The 26,530-nt window shown below is 44.0% G+C and overlaps 1 protein-coding gene and 1 pseudogene across 3 annotated transcripts in view; one reads left to right on the top strand and one right to left on the bottom strand.

The window, feature by feature from the left end:
- The window catches only part of LIPC (lipase C, hepatic type), a 72,687-nt gene that overhangs the window by 10,721 nt on the left and 35,436 nt on the right, over positions 1 to 26,530 (bottom strand). The window contains exons 2-6 of one of the 3 annotated variants that reach the window (XM_053364696.1): positions 13,133 to 13,308; positions 10,744 to 10,923; positions 7,616 to 7,733; positions 2,864 to 3,097; positions 1,323 to 1,565 (exon numbers count right to left, since the gene is read on the bottom strand). In XM_053364696.1, coding sequence (XP_053220671.1) covers positions 1,323 to 1,565; positions 2,864 to 3,097; positions 7,616 to 7,733; positions 10,744 to 10,923; positions 13,133 to 13,308 — 951 coding nt within the window. Of the gene's footprint in view, positions 1 to 1,322; positions 1,566 to 2,863; positions 3,098 to 7,615; positions 7,734 to 10,743; positions 10,924 to 13,132; positions 13,309 to 26,530 lie in introns of those variants that run through there. The other 2 variants (XM_053364698.1, XM_053364699.1) reach the window with 2 other exon arrangements.
- On the top strand, positions 17,035 to 17,402 carry LOC128401521 (NADH dehydrogenase [ubiquinone] 1 alpha subcomplex subunit 3-like; annotated as a pseudogene).

Genomic DNA, 26,530 nt, shown 5'->3' on the forward strand with positions numbered 1-26,530 from the left:
CTCAGTTTGGAAGGCAGTTGAGCAGTTAGAGGCAGGAGGGGGGCAGGGAATACACCGCCCCCATGGGAGAGACAATAAGTGTGGGATTGGTTTTAATGGGTAGGAGAGGATATATTAATTGCAATTTATCTCCCCAGGCACCCACATGTGTGGGTTGAACAGAGTTTCAAAATCCCATCTTTGACAGCAAAATTCAAAGCATAGGAATTAGGCTATAAAGCCTTCTTTTGGACAGGTCCAGCTATGAAGTAAGCTGGCTCTCCCTTCCTTACCCCACTTAACTAAGAACCAGGCAGCAATTTGTAAAGTAAGTTTAAAAATTATATTTACTTACTTTATAATGATGTGTTGGTTCACAGCAACAGTAGCAGTAAAAACTATTCAGGCAAAATCTTTATATTTACAGTATAACCAGCTTCAGGCATCTGCTTGAAGCTGGAGCAAACAGAGGCAAGTCTGCATCCATGGCTAGTCAAAGGGAGAGAGAAAGGAACAGGGAGCACTGTATGTTCCTTCCTCTCCAGGAGAGGAGGGGAAATGATGTCACCCAGAGCCCTCTCAGCCAACTGTAGTTCTATGGCCCACCTATCAGCAATACAGCTCTCTGGACTTATCCCCTTCTCATACTAACTAGCAAGGATATGCATTTGTTAGCTTTTGCTGCTAATCTCCCACAATAAGCCACAATCTCACCTTGAAAATGCCCAAACTCTCCAGCTGCCTATTTGCACTTTAAAAACAACACCAGTGTGAGTGACTGTTTGTCTGTGGACAAATTCCAAATAAAATCTGGAGTGCCATCAAAGGAGGTGGTCATTTGTGGCCCTCTCTGGGCAAATACACTGGCATGGCCTGTTTTTTGTCAAATTCATCAGAACCACTGAGTAATGGAAGCCTGCAGATCTGACAATCCTCCCTGCCTTTTTCTCAACCTGTCCCCACTCCTGCTCCTTCCCATACTGAGATAGCACACCTGGCAAGTCTGTCTCCAGCCAGAGGCCAAGGAAGGGGTGGTTCTTCAAATAAGGGCTGCCAGACTCAGGTTCCACCCTCACCCATGGGTGTAGCCGGGGGGGGGGGGGTTGGGGAGGGGCAGCTGCTGCCCCTAAATCAATAAAATTACAAAGCTAGCTAACGGAGGTTCTGCCCCCACAACAAAAGGCCTGCCCGCCCCCACCAAAATCCTGGCTACGCCTATGATGCTCACTCAGAGACACACCTAAATCCACATGTTGTGTAAGCACAGATAGACTTTGCCTGCCTTGGCTTCCCAGGAGACATGGCCGCAATCGCTTGCTCCCTCCTCATCTGCTCACACCAACCTTTGAAAGGCATCTGGGCTCGCGTCTTCAGGAACAGCCGCCGGCTGCCAGGGACCCTCTCCTTCCGAATATGGTAGCCCAGGATGTTGCACCTCTTTGCCCTGCAGCTGAGGCACCGGCCCTTGTCAAAGGTCTGCATGTCTTTGCACCAGTAGCCCTTGATGTGCTGGTTGTTGTGCCACAGGGAGTCGATGAAGAGGTGGACGGACCTTTCGTGCGCACACTTCACGGTCTGAGCCAGACCTGCACAAAAACAGGGCAGCAGGACCAAGCGCTTCCGTGATCTCTTGTTCACAGGGAATGGAAAGAGCTCCCAACCTGCTCTCTTCTCCCCCAGCACTCTGCTGCCATGTCCCTCTTCTGACAAGCCCCCTCCTACCAGCACCAATCTGAAGGACAGAGCCAACTATCTACATCGCAGGGATGAACTCAAGAATAAACCACCCGCTGCTACTCTTGAATCATTCCGTCAGAAGAGCCAGGAGACAGACTGCAAGGAAGATGAAGACAGGACCCAATTTCAGCAATCTTTTATGATATGGCGCCCTGTGGGAAGCCAAAATTTGGCATTTCTAAATGGATCTTCTCAATTATGGATTGTCTCAAATTTGCACCCCCTCAGGGAACCACCTGCACCACCCTAAATCTGGCACTGATGAAGAGGAAGGGCTACTTGAGGAACTTCAGAACTTTTGCCTGCAGGGAGACCTTCCCTGGGACCCCATCCGCTTGGGAAGGGCAGAAGCAAGGCAGAGGCTCTCTCATGCCAAGCAACAGGGGCAGCAGCCAGAAGTGCAGTCCTCTCCCTCTCTTTGCATCTTGCGAAATGCCGGGCTCTAATGGCAGAGGCAGAAAAATCCAGGAAGGTGGGGGGCAGCTGGTTGGCAGGCTGTGTTCTGTTTGTGGGCCACAAGACATACAAGACTGAGTGAGGGGAACAGCAGGAGAGAAGGCAATAGGAATTGGGGACAGGAGTGCTACTGGGACATTGCCACTATGGGGATCCTTAAGCTCTTTCAGCTGATGCTTAGAAGCACTAAGGACAACCCATCCTGTTCTCTTGCTTGGGCCTCCCCAAGCACATACGCCTACAAACTTTGGAATTCAATCCATTTCACTCAAGAGAAGGGGGGGGCTCTTTCACACATTTTGCATGAAGGGGGCTCTGTTCCTCAACAGCTTCAGTGACATTAAAACTGTCAGCCTTTAAGGGGCCACAAGACTCATTGTTGGTTTTACTGCACCAGACTATAACAATCATCTCCTTCAAAGCTGTGGAAATATCATATGCACAGATCCTGTGGGAGAAGATTTTGCCTAAAGGTGTGTATGGGATGCAACAGTATATTATGGGGGTGAGGAGGAGGAGTGCTGAAAGTGTGGGATGGCAGGCACACTTGTGGGCCTCACCCTGCAGAGCCCCAACATTACCACACCTCCTTCTCTCTTCCTGGTTGGCCTCTGTGAGAACAGGATGCTGAGGGAGGTGGGCCATTAACTCGATCCAGCCGGGCGCTTCTTACATTTCTTATGTTCCTTACCTGTAATTCCATACTGCACTATGTGATTATAGACATGCATGATGTGGCATCCAGGCTGAAAAGTCCCTCCATTGGGGTAGAAGTCAAAGTGAGCAACAGGCTGCTTGATGCCAACGCTGAGGCCCATTTGCTGCTGGGTGAAGGTGTGGATGGCATCGACAAAGTCTGCATCATCTGGTGATAAGCGGTCTGTTGGGGACATGCCTTCAAAGAGAGGGCCAGCCGGGTCAAGCCCTGTAGGAAATGCAAACCAGGGCTTGTGATGAGGGCACCATCTCCAGACTGTGCCTTTACATGGTGTAAAGTTCAATGCCTCCGAGAGGGGGAGGGGAGGGGGAATGGAGCTGGTGGGTCATAACTCAGTGATAGAGTGTGTGCTTTGCCTGCAGAAATCACACCACATTTTTGTAATTGCAAGTTGTTATAAACTGTTTTGAACATTGTGCTTTAATGTTGTAGCACGCCCTGGGATCTTGGGATGAAAGGCAGGCAATAAATAATAATTATTCCAATGATAACACTTAGGGAACAGGGCAAAGGTGGTGTGGGATTCTGCAAAGTTTCAGTAAAAGTGTGGGGAGGAGAGCAATGTTAGCCCTTGATTTCTCCAAGGTGGAAAATCTCAAATGGCTCCATCTTTCCAAGCCTCAGCCTGGAAATGATGTTCATGGGAGCTGAGCAAAAGTTCCTCTGCTGAAGACCCTCCTCAAGTTTTGCTTCTGCCTCAACTTTAGAACAAAGCACCACCACTTCTGGCCTGGGAGCAGCACTGGCTCTTGGCTTACCAAAATCAAGCAGGTGGGGCAGGGAGAGGGGAGTAACCAGACCGTCCCCTACTTTTGCTCTGTCTTTTCCATCCACTCAACTTTTCATTGTTGCTCCTCCTCATGTTTTTGGAAGGCGTCTCTTTGACACAGAAAACACACAGCAGCCTATTGTGTAACTGGGTTCAAAGAAGCGGGTAGATAGCCATGCAAGATGTGGAGATAGGTTGCTATGAATGAAGCTATTCAAGGCAGCTTTCCTTTTGCACTAATTCCCCCTAAGCAGGAATGCTGCACTATTCTAGACTTCCTGCAAGCATTTGGAATATGATTATTTAATTGCAGAAATGGTGGGGCCTGCTTCACAGTCCGTGACTGGAAGCCTGTTGGGCTTGGACCCTTTTTACGCACCAGGCCCAAGATAGAACCCAGCACTTTTTCACCTTTGATGCACTGTTTGCATGTGGCTTACTCACTTGAAGGCCCCTTCTTCTCAGTCCCATGAAATCTACGGGAATTATGCCAGACCCTACAAGGAGCGTCATGAGAGCTCTCATTAATGTGACAAACACACAATAGGAGCAACTTCAGCAAAACGCACATCAGAAGGCAAGGCAACCATTGTTCTGGGCGCAATTAGTTCTAAGCACTGAGGTTTTCTTGCAGCTGCCAAATAGAGCAAATGCTACAGAGATGCTTTCTAGAGAGATTATCCTGCCCAGCCCAGGACCAACACCACAGGCACTGAAGAGTGAGCTTATCACCCCTCTACTATTGCCCATTGCTGCAGTGTCCTTTCTTTTGGCAGTTCAGAATTAACTGGTGACAGCAAAAACTGAAAAGTTTTTAGTGGGGGCAACTAGAATAAGATCTGTCATTTGATTACTGATCTAAATGTATTTTATATACAGTGGTTAAGTTTTTACCTTTATCTTCTGTACATTGTATCTTATTTTATTGCTATGGCTGGTGGCTGACGCAAATAAAGATTATTCTGATTCTTCAGATTAAGAACTACCGCCCTATATCATTGCTTAACGTGGATTACAAAATTTTTGCAGACATTTTGGCAAAAAGATTAAAGAGGGTTTTGGTGGGTGAGATTCATAAAGACCAGGCTGGCTTTCTCCCAGGAAGACACTTATCTGACAATGTGAGGAATATAATAGACATTATGGAACTACTTGAGAATAACATTAACACTAAGGCAGTATTAATATTTGTGGACGCTGAGAAAGCCTTTGACAATATCTCTTGGAGTTTTATGAAAAAGAATCTCAAAGGAATGGGGGTGGGCCAAGGTTTTGAGAATGGTATAGGTGCAATTTATTCTGAACAAAAAGCAAAACTAATTGTAAATAACGTGGTTACTGAACAAATTGCTATTGAAAAAGGGACACGACAGGGGTGCCCAATATCCCCACTACTTTTTATAACTGTTCTGGAGGTTTTACTAAATATGATCAGAGGTGACCAGCTGGTTAAAGGGATTCAGGTCGGAGCTAAACAATACAAGTTGAAAGCGTTCGCAGATGATCTAGTCTTAACTTTGCAAGAGCCAGACACTAGTACAAAAAAAGTTTTGGAGACAATACAAGCCTTTGGTCGAGTGGCAGGTTTTAAGTTAAATAAACAAAAAACAAAGGTATTGGGAAAGAATCTAACAGTGGAGGAAAGAGAGAAGTTTCAGAGTGAAACTGGATTAATGGTAGCAAATAAGGTGAAATATCTAGGGGTTAATTTAACAACTAAGAATGTGAATCTATTTAAAGACAATTATGAGAAATGCTGGACAGAAATTAAGAAAGATTTGGAAATATGGTCAAATTTGAGACTTTCCTTGTTAGGCCGAATTGCTGTTATTAAGATGAATGTTTTGCCAAGAATGCTGTTTTTGTTTCAAACATTGCAGATTGTGGACAGAATGGACTGTTTCAAGAAGTGGCAGAAAGATATATCGAAATTTGTCTGGCAGGGCAAAAAGCCCAGAATAAAATTTAAGATATTAACTGATGCAAAAGAAAGAGGGGGGTTTGCCCTGCCGGACTTAAAGCTTTACTATGAAGCAGCAGCTTTTTGCTGGCTGAAAGATTGGCTACTTCTTGAGAACACAGACATTTTGGACCTAGAAGGGTTCAATAATAGATTTGGTTGGCATGCATATATATGGTATGACAAGGTAAAAATCCATAAAAGCTTCAAAAACCATATTGTAAGGAAAGCATTATATAATGTTTGGATTCGGTATAAAGATTTGTTGGAAAATAAAACCCCTAGGTGGCTGTCACCAATGGAGGCTAAGGAAGTTAAAAAACTTAATATGGAATCTAAATGGCCAAAATATTGGGAAATTGTAGAACAAGAAGGTGGAAATGTGAGATTACAGAGTTATGAGAAATTGAAGTTTAAAGTAAGAGATTGGCTACATTATTACCAGATAAATGAAGTTTTCAAACAGGACAGGAAAATCGGCTTCCAGGTGGAGAAGTCAAAATTAGAAACAGAATTGCTAGAACCCAATACGAAGAATCTGTCTAGAATGTACAACTTGCTGCTGAAATGGAACACACAGGATGAAATGGTTAAATCAGCTATGATTAAATGGGCACAGGACATTGGTCACGACATTATGTTTGCTGACTGGGAACAGTTATGGACCACCGGTATAAAATTTACGGCATGTAATGCCTTAAGAGAGAATATTATGAAAATGATTTATAGGTGGTACATGACCCCAGTCAAGCTTGCAAAAATTTACCATTTGCCCAATAATAAATGTTGGAAATGCAATGAAACTGAAGGTACTTTCTATCACCTTTGGTGGACGTGCCCAAGGATTAAGGCCTTCTGGGAAATGATCTATAATGAAATTAAGAAGGTGCTTAAGTGTACCTTTCACAAAAAACCAGAGGCTTTTCTCCTGGGCATGGTAGGCCAATTGGTGTCAAAGAAAGATAGGATGTTTTTTATGTATGCTACAACAGCAGCGAGAGTTTTACTAGCAAAGTATTGGAAGACACAAGAACTACCCACACTGGAAGAGTGGCAGACGAAGGTGATCGACTACATGGGACTAGCAGAGATGACGAGCAGAATCCGTGACCAAGGGAAAGAGACGGCGGAAGAAGATTGGAAGAAATTTAAACTTTATCTTAAAAATATTTGCAAAATTACTGAGTGTTAAAATGTCATGGGTAAAGCATAACAGATTTGCAGCGATAAATGATTGGATAAGAGGAAAGAAAGAGGTTAAAGAAAGGAATTAATAATAACTTGGATCAGGGGTTGCTGGAAAAAAAGTTCAAAACAGAGATGCAGAAAAGGGGGGCATGGGGAAGTCGCTGAAATTGGGTACATGAAAAAATCTATGAAATTATACATGTTTATATGTTTGTTTGTTTGTGTTTGTCTTTTGTATTGTTTTATATTATATGTGGAAAAACCAATAAAAAAAAAATTATAAATAAAAGATTATTCTGATTCTGATTCACAGGCACTGCTGAATGAAGCAAAATAATTTTTGTTCCCAAACATGTAAGCTATGCCTTAAAATAGGAAGCGTAAGGAAGAAAACCTAATTAATATTATTAGCTGATAATTGATTTTGCGTGTGTGTGTGTAAATTATCCTACTGTATAAAAGTAAACTTTACATTCATTACTCACTTTTTCTACTGAACGGGGTATGGGGATGTCCCCTCACCCCATCCCCAGAAGAGAATGCTGGCTGAAAAAACTTATCCACCTCGGTTTTGACTGAGGGGTCTAAGACAGGAAGCTGCCCTATATGGAGTCAGACCACTAGTCAACTGGGTCTACACGGACTGGCAGCAGCTCTCCAGGATTCTGGGCAGGGTTCTCTCACAGCCCTGCCTGGAGATGCTGTCAGGGATGGTACCCAGGGCCTTCTGCACACAAAGCAGCTGTTCTACTGCTGAGCTACAATGGCCCTTCCCCGAAGGGATGCTTTGCGGGATTTTTCTTCTTACCTGTAATTCTGCCAATCTTCCTTGCACCCCTAATGTAGCTGCCAGCAAAGCCAGAGACGTGAGCGCCAAGGCTGTACCCAATCAGGTGAGCATTGCCTCTGGAGAACTGGACAGATTCCTGGAAGATACCCGGCAGCCATGTAAAGTGCAGGCAAAATGTGGGGCATGCATTGTAGTTGCAGGCTCAACCTGGGGCTGGCGCAAGACATTTGGGTGCCCAAGATGGGAATCCAACTGACCTCAGTCCCTCCCACTAATGAGCATGAGGCACAACTTGGTGGGAAGTTCTCTTGTGCAAGCCCCATTGGAACAGTACAGTTGTGCTCTTGCATTGCTCCCATTCATTTCAGTGGGGTTTGCCCAGGAGAACCTCCCAGTTGGATTTTAGAATCTCAGCTGTTCCTCCAAGGCTATTTGATCCTCACAATGGCCCTAGAAGGTAGGTGTGAGTGACTAGCTCAGGGTCACACAGGGTGCTTCATGGCTGAGTGGGGATGATGACGATGGTTAATTGCACTTAGAATCATAGAATTGGAAGGGACCACAAGGGCCATCTTGTCCACTGCAGTAATCTTTTGACCTGTGCTCAAACCCACGGCCCTGAGTTTAAGAGTCTCCTGCTCTACTGACCAAGATAGTTGCATTTACTTTTTCGCAATATAATATGCTTATAATATGCAACTTGCAATATGTTTTGAACCTGGGTCTCCCCAGTCTGCATGTGACACTCTCATTCAGCCTTCCCAACCTGCTGTCCTCCAGATGTTGTTGGCTCTGCTGCCTGTGGCTGATGGGACTTGCTGGACTTCAACGCCAGGTGGAGAGCTCCAAGTTGGGCAAGTGTGTTCTAGTCAGCATGTCAAACTGGATTGTACCCCGTGGCCCGAATCCATCTGGCTCCCTTGCAGGCGGAATGTTGCCCCAACTCCCTCAATTTAATCTTATCATGCACCCACACTGGTCTAGGAAGCTGTTCCTACGGTTTTGGGACCACATTCAGAATTAATTTGAACTCTGAGATTCAGAGAGAGGCTGCACTCAAGAAAAGCCCTGCTTGATCAGTCTGCTGGGCCACGTAGTCTAGCATCTCACATCCCCCTGTGGCCAGAGCCGCCTGGGAAACCCACAAATGGAGTTTGAAGTCAGGCGCACACACACACTCCAGCTCTTGCTCTCAAACAGCTGATATTCAGAGGCAGACAGTCTCTGTAAGTAGAGTGATTTAGCTCTCATGCCTTATAGCTCCTGGTGGACCAGGAATATAACTTGTCCTTCTTAAAAGCTCTATAAGCTAGTGGTCATCACCACCACCACATCATGTGTCAGTTAATTCCACAAGTTAGCAGTGCATCACCTGCTGCTGGCTTAATCCCAGTCTGTAGGGCAGAAATCACAGGGAGTTGCTTGATATACTTTTCAAATAATGCAGGAACTGTGTTCCTTATTACCGTGACAGAAAAACTGTGTTTAAACACATTTTTCTTTAGATTCAGATATGCAGAATGTTGATATGTTTTTAAATCTGTTTTTAGTTTATGGTTGACTTTAATTATTTTGTTAAATGTTTTAAATAGTTGTTTTTTTGTCACTTATTATTTTATTCTTTTTGTAAACTGCTTTGAGTTGGGTTTGTTTTGTTTACAATCAAGTGGTATATAAATTTTATGAAATGAATGAAAAACAAATAAATGGTAAATAAAAGGGATTGCTTTGCAGACGTGAAAATTGTCATGCCTGTTCATTTCACCCTTTGCTTCAAGCAGTGCTCTACCTTCCCTTGAGACACTGGCACATTGCAAGTGCCGCATCCTTGTCCGAAATGTAAGACGCCTCAACTGCACCTGACTTGACAGAATGACAGGCTATAGAGAGCTGATATGAATACAAGCCTGTGGGGTCAAAATTGGCCAGGGGCACTCCACTCTCCCTAATCAACACTGAATACACTTTACTTCCTTGTTTAAATTCTGCCACCACAATGGAGAGGATCACTCCCCCTTCTAGGCTAATGCTCTCTTTGCAGTATCTTCAGAACGTATGGTTGCAGCTGGTGATTAGTAGGAAAACCCTAGTGCAACCTTTGAGGCCTCGTCCACACTTCTGCTTGTCCTGTGCTTAGGAAACCTGGATCCAAACAATTTTCCATTTGCCCCACTGCTTTCGCTAGGGAAACCCACTTTTTACCATGGAATTGGAGCAAATGTGAATCCGTAGAAAATCTGTTGCTCTAATTCTGTGGTAAATAGGGGCTTTTCCCAGGGGAAGTTGGTGGGACAAGCAGGAGTGCGGATGAGCCCTGAGAAGAGAGCCTTCCTTCATCCTTGCCCTGATGGTACAGCTCACTGCATGTAGAAAATTAGCACAGCCAAGTGAGGACTGAAGTAGGAGCCAGCGTGGTGTAGTGGTTAAGAGCAGTGGACTCGTAATCTGGTGAACCAGGTTCGATTCCCTGCTCCTCCACATGTAGCTGCTGGGTGATCTTGGGCTAGTCACACTTCTCTGAAGTCTCTCAGCCTCACTTACCTCACAGAGTGTTTGTTGGGGGGGGGGGAAGAAAGGAGATTGTTAGCTGCTCTGAGACTCCTTAAGGGGAGTGAAAGGCGGGATATCAAGTCCAAAAACTTCTCTTCTTCTTCCTTCTCCCTGTCATGCTCATTTTTTTCTCAGGCAGAGAGTTTGAAAAATGGCATTGCCCATCTGCTGCCTCAAGGTGGTAGAGTCTATACCAGGCTTCCTCAACCTCAGCCCTTCAGATGTTTTTGGCCTACAATTCCCACGATCCCTAGCTAGCAGGACCAGTGGTCAGGGATGATGGGAATTGTAGTCTCAAAACATCTGGAGGGCTGAGGTTGAGGACGCCTGGTCTATATCATCACATCAGGACTTTACCACCTCCTGCGTAGACCAGACCAACAAAGGCAGTAGCAGCAAGGCAGAGGATCTGTTGCCAGTGGTCTGCTCTGCAGGGTTGGTGCTGGGACAGTGGTCCCCCACCTCTACACCAGCCCATAGCTATAAGTGACCAGCACAAGACACATTTACAAATTTTAAGTTGGAGGAGCTGGGGTGGAAGGGAAGAGGCATTAAACACACAATTCATACTGTCTCCTCTCTCTGAGTATGCTTACCTCCAGCCATTCCAGGAATCGAGCGATTTCTTGGCCAACATCTCGGGTGTTCTGCACTGCAATGGGGTAGTGCGCATGCGCAAGGGCCAGCCAATCAGTGATGATCACGTTTGTTTGTGTCAGCTGGGATTTCAGGGCTTCGGCCAGCTTCCAAATCCAGCCTTCTAGCCTTCCATCCACCTGCAGTCATGGGAGAAAACCAAGTCTGTAAAATTCATGATCCCCTGTCATGAAGTAGTGAGCCTGTGAGCAAGTACCACTGGGTGGAGCCCCTCAGGCAGGTGGTAACAATTAGTCCCCAGAGTTGGAGCATGTGATGGGATTGGCTGGTTGCCAGAATTCCCCAGCCCCTATAAACCTCTGAGTTAACCTGCCGGAGGAGAGAGAGAACACGCCATGTATTAGACTTGCTGGTTGATGTTCTGTAGCTGGTGCCAGAGAAGAAGCCAATAAAGCCTGGTAACTCGTTTGGTGCCTGCATGTGATTGATTAGTAGCTTGGAGGGAGGACTTGGGAAAGAGACCCCCTCTTTGAGAAGCCCAAGCAAGGGCAGGCCTGGAGAATTGCTCACAACCAGTTGACAGCCAGGCCACCAACTCCTTGCAAACCCCAACGGTATGCCTTGGGTGATTGCTTCCTAACGGCCACAGACAGCCTGTCACATCCTTGATTTGGGGCTCCAGTTTTGCCCATCTGCTGTAGCATGAACAATTCCCAGGACAGAATTTTTATATTTTTGACATCTGTATGGTGACATGCTTATATTTACTCTCACACACCCTTATTTCAGTGGAAAGGAGTATAGTTCTGCATGTGAGGCCAACTGAAAGTAATAACATGTTGTTGTTGTTTTTAAAAGGTGTATGGTTAAGGCCATGACTAAACAGATTCTCCTCATCCTTTTGGGGTGAGTGACTATAATATATTGTTATAGGTTTGAGGGGGCAGCCTGGGACCCCCCCACCAAACCCTAGAAATTAATAAATGGTAGGATTTTGATTATTTGGAGTATTGAAAGGAAGACTGCAGGCCTGTGGAAAAATACAGGCTAAGCTACCTTTCCAAGCCTCACCTGGAATAGAGGCGTTAACATGACAAAAAGTGCTGATGGCCCATCTAAGAGGAATCCTGGGCCTGAGCAGAAAGAAGTTTGCTAGGTTAACTGGGTACGAAGTGATGGGAAATGACAGTCTTTAGCAAGGTGTGCTGGGAAGCAAAAGGGAGAGAACAAAGGGAGAGATCCATCTTGGGCAGGTTGGCTGAAGGCTGGCTGGGAGAGATGCCTTGCACTCCAGTGCTGCACTACTGTGGGGAATAAGTCCCTCTTGAAATGGCCATGCTGTAAGTTCTGGAATTCCTCCAAGCAGACTGAAGATGTAAATATGTGAATCAATAATATTTCTTAAAACTATGACAGTCTCTGCTGCGTCTTCAATTTTCCAAAGGAGCACAAACTTTGGGTGAGCGCTATTGAGTTCTTCCCAATGTTTAGTCAGAATCTCCCTTCTTGTAATTTGAATCCAATGGTTCGGGTCCTGCCCCCTTGGAGCAGCATAAAGAAAGCTTGCTCCATCTTCCATGTGTCAGCCCTTCAGATATTTGAAGATGACTATTACATCTCCTCTCAGCCTTCTGCTCTCCAGGCTAAATACACCCATGTCTGCAAATGGTCTGGAGTCATTCAAAACAACTTGCATTAGGCATCCTTGGCGTAGCAAGAATTTGAGGTTGAGCAAAAGGCGGTGGCAGAGGTGTAGCGTGGGCAAGGTGAGGGGGCCAGTGCCCCAGACACACTTTTTTCCAGGGTGCATTTTGCTCCCCACACTGCCCTTTCCAGCCCACGCTGGTTTGTGAGTCTGATCCCACATTCCAGCCTTGCAAAGCAACGTGGGGCTGGCAGGGCATCAGAAGGATGCAACAGGCATGTGATCAGGCTGGTTGGAAGGGTGCATGCCTGTCTAGCTGCAGCCTTCTCACATTGCCCTCCACGCCCCGCCTCCCTAGGGCGCCCCAGGTATGGCCACTCCAGGTGCTGGGAAGACACGATCCACCACTGGAAGGTGGTAAAATCCTGAAATGGGAGAAGGGGCTGTGCCAGTGCAGGGTAGGTTTGAATGCCCCTTTGTTATGCCCCCTCCCTCCCACTCCCCTGTTTTTTCTGGTAGGGAGTTTGAAAATGGCAATGCCCACCTGCTGCCTTTAGATGGTACAGCCCATAACATTGTGTCAGGACTCTACCACCTCCTCCACAGATCAGGCCAATGAACAACCTTTGAGAAAAAATGAAGTGGGGGATCCTGTATGAGGCCAGATTTATCTAGATATCAAAGTTCAGCTGAGCAACATCCCTGGATAAGAAAGAAAGAAAAAGTGCTGTGAAGTTCATTACCGACCATCCGTGGACTATCATCACCAAAGGAAGAGAGGCATTGAAACGGCATTTTTCAAGAGTATCGAACTGGTTAAATTCGATCAGGCAGCCTTCTTCAATGGTATTTGAGTAGAGCAGGAACTTTGTTTCGGAGCGGGAATGACTGGTCCTTCGGACTGGCAGCAGTTGTGGCCCTGCAAAGAGATGTTTCAGAAATTTATGGGGGTTTTCTTCCATAAAGTTTATACACCACTTGATTATAAACAAAAAACTAAAAACTCAAAGTGGTTTACAAAAAAGATGAAACAATAAACAAAGTAAAGAAAAAAACAATGTTAGACTTTCAAAAAGTATGATATTGGGCAAAATATATTGGTCATAATATACAGTTAGAAGATTGGGGGAAATTATGTTTTTTTTTTAAATAAATTTTTATTAATTTTCCAATACATATTAAATAACAATACAAAACAATACAAAAACAAACAAACATATAAACATGTATAATTTCTTAACCTTCTTTTCCTTAAACCTTCTTTCAACGACTTCCCCATACCTCCTTTTTCTGCATCCTTGTTTTAAATTTTTCCAGCAACCCCTAATTTTATTTACTTATGGCAGTTCCTTTAAATCCTTTTTCCCATATCATTGTTTATCGCTGCAATTCTATTTCGCATTACTCAGAACATTTTAGCACTCATTAATTTTACAACAGTTCTTAAGGTAAACTTTAAATTTCTTCCAGTCTTCTTCCACCGTCTCTTTCCCTTGGTCTCGGATTCTGCCGGTCATCTCAGCCAGTCCCATGTAGTCAATCACCTTCGTCTGCCATTCTTCCAGTGTGGGTAATTCTTGTGTCTTCCAGTACTTTGCTAAAAGTACTCTTGCTGCTGTTGTCGCATACATAAAAAACATCCTATCTTTCTTTGACACCAATTGGCCTACCATGCCCAAGAGAAAGGCCTCTGGTTTCTTCGCAAAAGTGCATTTAAGCACCTTTTTCATTTCATTATAGATCCTTTCCCAGAAAGCCTTAATCTTTGGGCATGTCCACCAAAGGTGATAAAAAGTACCTTCAGTTTCATTACATTTCCAGCATTTGTTATTGGGCAAATGGTAAATTTTTGCAAGCTTGACTGGGGTCATGTACCACCTATAAATCATTTTCATAATATTCTCTCTTAAGGCATTACATGCCGTAAACTTTATACCGGTGGTCCATAACTGTTCCCAGTCTGCAAACATAATGTCATGTCCAATGTCCTGTGCCCATTTAATCATAGCTGATTTAACCATCTCATCCTGTGTATTCCATTTCAACAGCAAGTTATACATTCTTGACAGATTCTTAGTACTGGGTTCCAAAAGCTCTGTTTCTAATTTCGACCTTTCCACCTGAAAGCCAATTTTCCTGTCCTGTTTAAAAACTTCATTTATCTGGTAATAATGGAGCCAATCTCTTACTTTGGACTTCAATTTCTCATAACTTTGCAATTTAACTTTTCCCTCCTCATACTCTATAATTTCCCAATATTTCGGCCATTTAGATTCCATGTTTAATTTTTTCACTTCCTTAGCTTCCATCGGTGACAACCACCTGGGTGTTTTGTTTTCCAACAAGTCTTTATATCTAATCCATACATTATATAGGGCTTTTCTAACAATATGGTTTTTGAAACCTTGGTGGATCTTGACCTTGTCGTACCATATATATGCATGCCAGCCAAATCTATTATTAAACCCTTCCAAGTCCAAAATATCTGTATTTTCAAGAAGCAGCCAGTTTTTCAGCCAGCAAAAAGCCGCTGATTCATAGTACAATTTTAAGTCCGGCAGGGCAAACCCCCCTCTTTCTTTTGCGTCAGTTAGTATCTTAAATTTTATTCTGGGCTTTTTGCCCTGCCAGACAAATCTAGATATATCTTTTTGCCACCTCTTGAAACAATCCATTTTGTCCACAATCTGCAATGTTTGAAACAAAAATAACATTCTCGGCAAGACATTCATCTTAATAACAGCAATTCGGCCTAACAAGGAAAGTCTCAAACTTGACCATATTTCTAAATCTTTTTTCACTTCTGCCCAACATTTCTCATAGTTATCTTTAAATAGATTCACATTCTTAGATGTCAAATTTATCCCCAGGTATTTCACCTTCTTTGCTATCAATAAACCAGTATCATTCTGGAATTTCTCTCTTTCTGCACTTGTTAAATTTTTATCCAATACTTTCGTTTTCTGTTTATTCAGCTTAAAGCCTGCTACTTGACCAAATACTTGTATTAACTCTAAAACTCTTCTCGTACTAGTGTCTGGCTCTTGTAAAGTTAAAACTAGATCATCTGCAAATGCTCTCAGTTTGTACTGTTTAGCTCCGACCTGAATCCCTTTAACCAGCTGGTCCCCTCTAATCATGTTTAATAAAACCTCCAGGACTGATATAAAAAGCAGTGGGGATATTGGGCATCCCTGTCGTGTCCCTTTTTCAATAGCAAATTCTTCTGTAACCACATTATTTACAATCAATTTTGCTTTTTGTTCAGAGTAAATCGCACTTATACCATTCTCAAAACCTTGGCCTACCCCCATCCCTTGGAGATTCTTTTTCATAAAACTCCAAGAAATATTGTCAAAGGCTTTCTCCGCGTCCACAAATATTAGTACTGCCTTAGTGTTAATATTAACTTCCAATAACTCCATAATGTCTATTATATTTCTCACATTCTCTGACAAATGTCTTCCTGGAAGAAAGCCCGCTTGGTCTTTGTGAATCTCCCCCATCAAAACTCTTTTCAATCTTTTTGCTAAAATGTCTGCAAAAATTTTGTAATCCACATTGAGTAATGATATAGGGCGGTAGTTCTTGACCTGGTTCTTCTCAGTCTCTGACTTTGGTATAAGTGTGATATAAGCTTCTTTCCACGATTCAGGTGCCTTTTTCCCCTCTAAAATTTCATTACAGACCTCCTTCAACGGTTGTATAATCCATTCTTTCAAAGCTTTGTAATATCTGGAGGTTAGTCCATCGGGTCCTGGAGATTTTCCCAATTGCATACTTTGAATGGCTCCCTCAATTTCTTGATCAGTAATCTTCTGGTTTAAAATCGCTTTACTTTGTTCAGAAATTTTTTGTAATCCATATTTTTTGAGAAATTCTTCTATTTCTTTTTCGTTCACCGGCCCTTGTGCATAAAGTCTCCTGAAATAACTCTGAAAACAGTTTCTAATCTCATTTGGTTTATAAATGTTCTTTCCTTCCACTTCTAGATTTGTAACTGTGTTCTGTTTTTGTCTCTTCTTCAATTGCCATGCCAGAAGTTTCCCACATTTATCAGCCGATTCAAATGACCTTTGTCTCATTTGTTTTATTTTCCATTCTATCTCTTGGCTCATCAAGTCCATATATTGTCTCTGGTAAAACTTAATTTCTCTCAAAATTTCATGTGACTTTGGTTTCGATCTCAATTTCTTTTCCCCTTCTTTTATCTTTTCCAAGATCTTATCCTTCTTCTCATTATGTCTCTTCCTTTTTATAGAATTCTGTTGTATTAAAAATCCTCGCATGACGGCTTTACTTGCGTCCCAAATTACTCTTTTTTCCACTTGTGTTCTCAGATTTATCTCAAAGTAGTCCTTCAATGCCTTCTGGGCCTTTTTATACACCTCTTCATCTGATTGGGGGAAATTATGGTAGGCTGGAATAAACTTTACAGCATGCAGTTTACTTAAAGAGAATGTAATGAAAATGGTGTATAGATGGTGTATAACGCCAGTGAAATTAGCAAAAATGTATAAAACAAATAATCAATGTTGGAAATATAAAGAAAAAGATGGTAGTTTTTATCGTATGTGGTGGGAATGTAAGGAAGTAAAGGCATTCAGGGAAATTATATATAATGAACTTTAAAAAAAGTTGAAATATGGCCACCTCCACTTTCCTTTCCTTTGCGCTGAGCAAAATTATCCCATTTCTGAAAAATGCATGGGGAAAGGATCCAGTTGTCGTTCTCTCTTTCGGCCTTGGTTTTATGGCTTTGGTGGCACTATGGGTCAGTCCCTTAAGAAAATGCAGCGCCATGATGACCCAGGCTGTACCATATACATATCCAGTTCCAGGGGTGATGGCAATATGCCAGATATTCCCTCCCACCCGTGTGACAAGGAAGGACCAAGTCTTGAATGGCTAAAGAACTTCTGAGATGGGTCCTTGTGATGAACAAGCCTAGAGAACTAACACTGAAGGGGCAACCCAGGCCTGCACTGCTCTCTGCTCTTTTGTGTACATGTGTAACATAATAAACTTGCTAACTTAAAAGCAAATAAATAAATAAATAAATAAAGTTGAAATATACATCTGTAAAAAACCCAGAAGCCTTCCTATTAGGAATTGTAGGTAGAGAAATACACAGGCAGGATAAGACATTATTTTTATATGCTATAACTGCAGAGAGAATATTATTAGCTCAACGATGGAAGCAAGAAGAGATACCATCGAAAGAAGAGTGGCAGATGAAATTACCGTATTTTTTGCACCATAACACTCACTTTCTTCCTCCTAGAAAGTAAGGGGAAATGTCTGTGCGTGTTATGGAGCGAATGCCTACGGATGGCGGGGGGATCTGCTGCAGTCGTGAGCAGAGGATCCATGGTTCCCCTTCCTTCCCTCCTCCGTGGCTCGCTTTGAAACAGCAAAGCGGGAGAAGAGCCGCTGAGTGGGGGCGAGGAGAGGGGCAGAGAGCCTGCTTGCTTTAAAGGAGCAAAGCGGGAGAGGAGAGGAGCCGCTTACACGAGCTCCTGTCCGGTTGGCTCCTTTAAAGCAAGCAGGCTCTCTGTCCCTCTCTCCTCCCCACTCAGCTGGCTAAATAGCAGCAAAGTTTTTCAGCTCGCTAAGCCGGGGAGGAGGGAGAGAAGCAGAGCCTGCTTGCTTTAAAGGAGCAAAGCGGGAGAGGAGAGGAGCCTTCTCCTCTTATACCCCTCTTCTTCATTATTAACAGCATCCTTCTCCACCCACCCCGCGCGTGTTTCTTGTCCCTTGAGTGCTTTTCCTTCCCTCCCCACTTAAAACGTGGTTACAAAGCATGGATCCACATGGATCCTCAGGATTTTTGCATTGGGCTACCCCAAACTCACCGTCAGATCACATGTCTCTGGCCACAGCATGAACCACAAAAATCATACATCCACTGTTTTGTTTAGAATATTTTTTTCTTCTTTTCCTCCTCTAAAAACTATGTGCGTGTTATGGTCGGGTGCGTGTTATAGAGCGAAAAATACGGTAATGGACTATGCCGAATTGGCGAAATTGACTAGGAAAATTCGGAACCAGCAGGACCAGAGTTTCTTGAAAGACTGGAAAAAAATTATGTTGTACCTGAAAGACAACTGTAAACAACTGACATTGCTAATAAGGTTACAAGAAGTTTTGTAGGCTTAAATTATCATTTGTTACTAAATGTAATTTACAAATTGTTTATTTAGGATTATGCTGGAGGAGACTCTTGAGAGTCCCATGGACTGCAAGAAGATCCAACCTCTCCATTCTGAAGGAAATCAGCCCTGAGTGCTCACTGGAAGGACAGATTGTGACGCTGAGGCTCCAGTACTTTGGCCACCTCATGAGAAGACTCCCTGGAAAAGACCCTGATGTTGGGAAAGATGGAGGGCACAAGGAGAAGGGGATGACAGAGGACGAGATGGTGGGACAGTGTTCTTGAAGCTACCAGCATGAGTTCGACCAAACTGCGGGAAGCAGTGGAAGACAGGAGTGCCTGGCGTGCTCTGGTCCAGCGGGTCATGAAGAGTCGGACACGACTAAACGACAACAAAATGATTTAATAGTAATATTAATAAGAATAAAATGCATACTAGAGATTAAGTTGGAAAACCATTAGTCGAGGATTAGGGAAATTCCAGGCTTATACAGCCAAATGTTTGTTTATTCTATTTACAAAATTGATGTTATGATGGAAAATATTTGGAAAAACCAATAAAAATTATTATAAAAAGACTTTCAAAAAGTTAAAGTAACAGTAAACTAAAAACAGATTAAAACTTGCCTCAAGTTTCTAAATATCTGGGTAGGCTTGTCTAAACAAAAATATTTTTAGCAGACGCTGAAAATGGTACAGTGAAGGAACCTGATATCAATAGGCAGGGAGTTTCAAAGTGCAGGTGCTGTCACACTAAAAGATGGAGTACAAATGTGGAATGGGTTTTATGTGGCACCCGTGACAGTGCCGGTTCTGCCAACTGAAGCAATCAGGTGGGTGTTAATGGGGTCAGGTGATCTCATAGTCACCCCTCTGATGAGTTTTGTTTGGTGGGTCAGGTTTATTCTTCTTTCTTTCCAGGAAAGGCCTCTGGGACTATGGAACAGGGTGGAAGGAGATCCTGCAAACCTATCAAGTCGTTATTTTTGAAAGGAGATGGCTGCTTAACAGGTCTTGTTCCAATGTTCTAGAGAGCATTTTGGTTGCCAACTTCATTCTAATAGGGCTCCTGTGTTCTTAAAGGCACTTTTCCTCAACAAGGGGACAAAGAGAATGGGGAAACTGGCTGACACTGCGAAAGGACTCCTGGTGGCCAGGAAAAAAGGCTGGTGCTCACCAAGAGAGAATTTGTTGCTTATGCTGGATCTCTCATTCAGTGGGTCAAAAAGTTAAGAAACACACACACTTGGGGTAGTGACAGAGGATGAGACCCCCTTTAGTTGCCTTCATTGGCCATGCAAGTATGTTATGAGTGCCTTCTACTAAGCATGTTGCTGCATCATCTGTGAAGGACAAGAAACAGAACCTCTGGTGACACCATTTTCTTTCCGTTTGGCCATTTTGCCACAATTCAAATATGGGGGAGAAATTTGGTTTTGTGTGCATTTTAACGTGAACCCCCACCCCCTGCCACACTTCCCAAAAGAACCAAATGGTGCTCTGCCAAGTCGCAGCTACCCTGCAGAATTTGCCGTGCAACTATCCAACCAAAGAATGTGTATCTTAAAGGGAAGCATGCATAAAAGTGTACATGTATTTGGGAACATAAAAAGGCATTGCCTTCAGGGAATTGGTTTGTAGAAATATTTATGGTAGGCAAAATTGCATATAAAATGTGTCTATTAGCATAAATGTACCCAAAAATGCTAACTTTAAAAAATATCGTATTTTTTGCTCTATAAGACTCACTTTTTCCCACCTAAAAAGTAAGGGGAAATGTGTGTGCGTCTTATGGAGCGAATGCAGGCTGCGCAGCTATCACAGAAGCCAGAACAGCAAGAGTGATTGCTGCTTTCACTGGGCAGCGATCCCTCTTGCTGTTCTGGCTTCTGAGATTCAGAATATTTTTTTTCTTGTTTTCCTCCTCCAAAAACTAGGTGCGTTTTATGGTCTGGTGCGTCTTATAGAGCGAAAAATACGGTAAATTGGAAGCTGATACAAAAAGGTGGTGAACTGAAGATTGGAAACTCAAATTCATAGTGTCATCAATCTCTAGTCTCAGAACCAGATTCAAACATCTATTCATTTGCTGGAGCTTGAACTGGTTTTCCTGAACTGTTTACTTCCTCTGTTCATCCCTGTTAATTTCTACAGCATTAATGTGACTTGCATCCTGATATAACTTTAACAAGACTTTATCTGCCACCAAGCACCACAACACTAACTAATCACATTAAGCAAAAAGGCAAGCTGTGAGCCGTAAATGTCAGAACAAAGCCATTCTTTTCATCACTTTAATTAAAAAAGAAATTCTTAGCCAGGATTACACTTATTAATGTTAAGTATCACTTATTCAAGGAGAACCACTTTCACCCAGCAACCTCTTGCTGGTGCAGGCTCTCCATACCCACAGAGAACCAGCCCCACACCTGCAAAAGCTCCCTTTCCCTCTCTCAGCTCCAAAGCCTTCCAACCTCACATTTCAGAGGAAGGAGACTCCTTCTCACACAAGAGTTCTACAGGCCTTTCCTGCAACTTTCCTCTACTCTTTTCTGTTGGGGCTGAGCACAGGAGACTCCAGATTCTGAAGAAGGAACCTGTAAAGCAGGGCTGGGGAAGTTGAGGGGTGGGCTGACAGGAATGGACTCCAACTCCCACCTTTCCTTACTGCTGGCCGTGCAGGCTGGGTCTGGAAGGACCCCACAGGTGAGTGTGGGTGACTTTCAGAAAGACTGGGCCGTGGCTAATTCAGCTGCTAGAAATATATTAAAAAATTAAAAAAATGTCCAGTAGCACCTTAGAGACCAACTAAGGAAGTCACCAGACCCTTATGTATAGTGGGAGGGTGGGATGGGGTTTTTCTCAGGAGGGTAGTAGGAGATGGGTGATTGACTCAATGGGTATGGTAAACCTGTTGATGAATGTTAAAGACTGCAATTAGTACTAGAGGAAAAAGCAAGGGATAGTATGCAGATGATTAGCATATGTAATGAGACAGGAATCCAATATCTCTATTAAGACCAGGTCTCTCCATAGTTTTCAGACTAGTGATAAACTGTAATTCAGCAATTTCTCTTTCAAGTCTGTTTCTGAAATTCTTTTGTAATAAGACAGCTGCTTTGAGATCCTGTATTGAATGTCATGGGAGACTGAAGTGTTCTCCTACTGGCTTCTCTGTCTTGTGATTCCTGATGTCAGATTTATGTCCATTTATCCTTTGGCGTAGGGTTTGGCCTGTTTGTCCAATATAGAGCGCTGAAGGGCATTGCTGGCATTTGATGGCATGCACAATGTTAGAATGTCAGCCGCTGGAGTTTTGGAGTTCCCTCTCTGATTTCTACAGATGCTGGTAGTCATCACGAGATTTTGTTTTCCCTCCACACTCCTGTTTCTCCCTCTGCACTGTGATGTCACAGCAAGGTAATCTTGTGCAAATGCCAACTTAACAAAAAATGATGAAAAAGACCTCAATTCAGCAGCATCTCTGCATTGCGGACTTAAAGAAAGGAGCAGTGGACCACTAGTAATGTGTCTTTTGAAATGGGGAGGGGGGTTGAGCCAGAAAGATGCTGCTTCTCTCCCCACTGCCAGCCTGCAAGAAAATATTGGAATATTCCTGGCATAGAAAAACGATTAAAGTGTCAGTACCTGGGAGCCAAGCCTAGGCCTGTATCTCAAAGCTGAGCTTTGTGCACAAGGATCAGCTGAGTTGCTGGCTTGGTGTCACACAGGGGCTTCTGCTGAGCCAGTCCAGCCAGACGAGAGGTTTCAGAACCATTATTTTGATTTTAGTAATTGAATAGTGGGTGATTTTTATTGGCTTTATGGATTTTCTTTACTCCCTAAAATAAACTGCTTTGAAGAAAAACAGAGTAAAGCACTAGAAAGGTTTTTAAACAAATGATCCCAGGTCATTGTCGTGGAAGAATGGAATGGACTCTGGGCTGGGCCTCGGCGGCTGGTGGAGCGGGAATGGGTCTGCAGAACAACATACAATTAAAAGATTGGGGAAAACTCTGGAAAGAAGGAATAAAATTTATAGCATTCAATGCCTTAAAAGAGAATGTGATGAAAATGATGTATAGATGGTGTATTACACCACTGAAATTAGCTAAAATGTATAAAACAAGTAATAAATGTTGGAAATGTAAAGAAAAGGAAGGATCATTTTATCACATGTGGTGGGAATGTCAGAAAGTGAAAAGCTTCTGGGAAATGATATATAATGAGATGAAAAAGATGTTGAAATATACATTTATAAAAAAAACCCCAGAAGCGTTTCTACTTGGCATTGTAAGTGAGGACATTAATTGACAGGACAATAAACTGTTTTTATATGCAACAACAGCAGCAAGAGTATTGTTGGCACAGAAATGGAAACAAGAAGAACTACCGACGAAACAAGAATGGCAGACGAAATTAATGGACTATGCAGAATTGGATAAGATGACAGGAAGGATTCAAAGCCTGCGGGATCAGAGTAAATATATGAACTATTTGAAAAGCGATTGTAATCAACAGATTATGCTAGTAGGATTGCAAGAAGTTTTGTAAGGAGGATTATGCGAAATATTGCCGAGAAAACTATGGTTAGAATTATTAGTGAAGGAGTATTAAATGTAATACCGATAATAATGAAATGCAGATTAAGTGATAAAGACTGAAAAATCTTCAGATGCAGTTGATGGAAGTCCAAAACATTGTATAAGATAAGAAAGTATGTTATATGGTTTTTGGAAATTAATTGTAAAAATCAATAAAAATATTTTTTTAAAAAGGGAATGGGGCTGCAGAGGAGCACAAAGCAGCCCACAGAAATGGGCTGTGATTTATCTGAGAAGAAGCCGGTCAGGGTGTGGCTGGGAAAGACTCCAGTTTTGTGATGTGTCCATTGGCCCATATCTATCCCCTGAAGAGGTGAGAGTAAACTTGGAGTTTATTTGCAGAAGAGCACAACAAGCCTCTTCCACAAGAGGAACATTGGACATGGCCTTATTATCCCAGGCCAGGCCACTGGTTCCTCTAGGTCAGGACTCTCTGTGACTGGCAGTGGTTCTCCAGGGAGTCTTTCTTAGCCTTCTCTGGAAACGGCCCATCAGGGATTGAACCTGGGACCTTCTGCTTGCAAAGCAGCTGCTCTGTCATGGATCTGTGGACCCTTCCCAATGCACACTCTTAGGCAATGGATGGTGTTGTCTCGCACACCATAATTCTATACTTATGCCAGTTTCCTTCCAAAGAACTCAAGGCAACCCCCAGCAGCTCTGGTGAGAAGCCAGGTTCCTGCCTCCATCATCCATCCCTAGACAGCAGCCGTTACCTCAGCTGGTCATTAGAAGAAACTGCAACTAAGAATTTATACAGTGGTACCTCGGGTTACACAAGGGACGCGGGTGGCGCTGTGGGTTAAAGCCTCAGCGCCTAGGACTTGCCGATCGAAAGGTCGGCAGTTCGAATCCCCGCGGCGGGGTGCGCTCCCGTTGCTCGGTCCCAGCGCCTGCCAACCTAGCAGTTCGAAAGCACCCCCGGGTGCAAGTAGATAAATAGGGACCGCTTACTAGCGGGAAGGTAAACGGCGTTCCGTGTGCTGCGCTGGCTCGCCAGATGCAGCTTGTCACGCTGGCCACGTGACCCGGAAGTGAGATGGGCGCACAACCCTAGAGTCTGGCAAGACTGGCCCGTACGGGCAGGGGTACCTTTACCTTTACCTCGGGTTACATATGCTTCAGGTTACATACGCTTCAGGTTACAGACTCCACTAACCCAGAAATAGTACCTCAGGTTAAGAACTTTGCCTCAGGATGAGAACAGAAATTGTGCTCCGGCGGCACGGCGGCAGCGGGAGGCCCCATTAGCTAAAGTGGTGCTTCAGGTTAAGAACAGTTTCAGGTTAAGAACGGACCTCCGGAACGAATTACCGTATTTTTCGCTCTATAACACGCACCAGACCATAACACGCACGTAGTTTTTGGAGGAGGAAAACAAGAAAAAAAATATTCTAAATGAAATAGTGGATATATGATTTTTGTGGTTCATGCTGTGGCCACAGACATGTGATCTGACAGTGAGTTTGGAGTAGCCCAATGCAAAAATCCTGAGGATCCATGTGGATCCATGCTTTGTAACCACGGAGGAGGGAAGGAAGGGGAACCATGGATCCTCTGCTCACGACTGCAGCAGATCCCCCCGCCACCCGCAGGCATTCGCTCCATAACACGCACAGACATTTCCCCTTACTTTCTAGGAGGAAAAAAGTGAGTGTTATGGTGCAAAAAATACAGTAAGTATGTAAGCCAAGGTACCACTGTACATGTATTTGCTTATCTCCTTCTCCCACCTAATCCGTTTCCTTTTTGTATCATGTCTCTTTAAACTGTAAGTCTGAGGGCAGGGACTGTCTTGCTTATAGAGCCGTTCCAGAGCTTTTTTGGGGGGTGGGGTGGGGCAAAGTTCGATAAATACACTTAAAACAATGGCTTACTATGTAAGAAATGCAACACAAAAGGAGAAAGTGACAGGGAGGAAAGAGGTCTCATGGCCACTGCTCAAGACAGTTCAGCTGGTCTCAGCCAAGCCACTGGAGGGATGCGGCCGAGTGGAGGGGAACTATTCTGAGAGCTCAGGAGCCTAAAGGTCCCTGCCATGGTGCCCATCTTTGGGATCAACTGCCCTCTTGCGAAAGGGTTTCCTGTGTCACCCTCAGCACTTCCTTCTCTGCCTTCTATCTCACCTGCACTGGAGTGGGCTGTGCAGAGGGCCCTGCAAATGCCAGTCAGGCTGGTGATTCCTCTTCAGAGTCCAACAGATGCAGCAGCATTTCTTTGCATTGTAAGCTTAGGAACGATTAACGTGGAACAAATCAATGAACGATTGTAGCAGCAAATACGCAAAGCAAACATTCCACTCCATAGCCCAACCCAGCCCACTGCTGGTGCCTTGGCAACAGTGAATTTGTTGAATTAATGAGTGAATGACCATGAACTGTTGTGAGTTACGTTCCTCTTTCTGTCCCAGGTCTGTCAGAATCCACTTTCCCCTCTCCTTTCCTGCTTTAGTGGTCATTCACTTCTGTGGAGATGGGGTTGGCTGAGACAGAGCGGTTTTGATTTGAGTAGAGCTACTGAGTGGAAGGGATGCGGGTGGCGCTGTGGGTTAAACCACAGAGCCTAGGGCTTGCCGATCAGAAGGTCGGCGGTTTGTATCCCCGCAACGGGGTGAGCTCCCATTGCTCGGTCCCTGCTCCTGCAAACCTAGCAAATCAAAAGCACGTCAAAGTGCAATAGGTACCGCTCTGGCGGGAAGGGAAACGGTGTTTCCGTGCGCTGCTCTTGTTCGCCAGAAGCGGCTTAGTCATGCTGGCCACATGACCCGGAAGCTGTATGCCGGCTCCCTCGGGCAATAAAATGAGATGAGCGCCGCAACCCCAGAGTTGGCCACAACTGGTCCTAATGGTCAGGGGTCCCCTTTACCTTTACCTTTACTGAGTGGAAAACCTTGCAGTTAGAAGGGGCCAGAGATATGCTGGCTCATTGCACCCTTCCTGGCCAGGGTTTCTGGTTCACTATGGACATCTGGCACTTCAAATCCCCACATCCTGAGCAGGGGGCATCCAATCCTAAGTTTTGGCAACATTAACCCCCTGCCCAGTTATAGGGCCTGGAGCTCCATGGCAGAGCCCCTGCTTTACATGGAGAAGATCCCAGGATCAGTCCCCAGGGGCATCTCCAGGTGAGGCTGGAAGAGAATCCCATCTGAAATCCTGGAGAGCCACTGGCACTCTGGGTAGACAACAGTGAACTAGATGGGCTAATGGTCTGACTCAGGATAGTGTATCTGTTTAAAACATGTATGGCTCACTTCTCCCCTCAGCAAAGGAACTGCTCAAAGCAGCTTTCAAGCAAACAGCCAACATAAAAGCCACAGCGGTCTAATTACAACACAAATTAACACTAAAAACAGCAGCATGAGAAATCAATGCACTAAGAAG

Source organism: Podarcis raffonei, chromosome 14, assembly GCF_027172205.1.
Source record: "Podarcis raffonei isolate rPodRaf1 chromosome 14, rPodRaf1.pri, whole genome shotgun sequence".
Taxonomy (NCBI): Eukaryota; Metazoa; Chordata; class Lepidosauria; order Squamata; family Lacertidae; genus Podarcis; species Podarcis raffonei.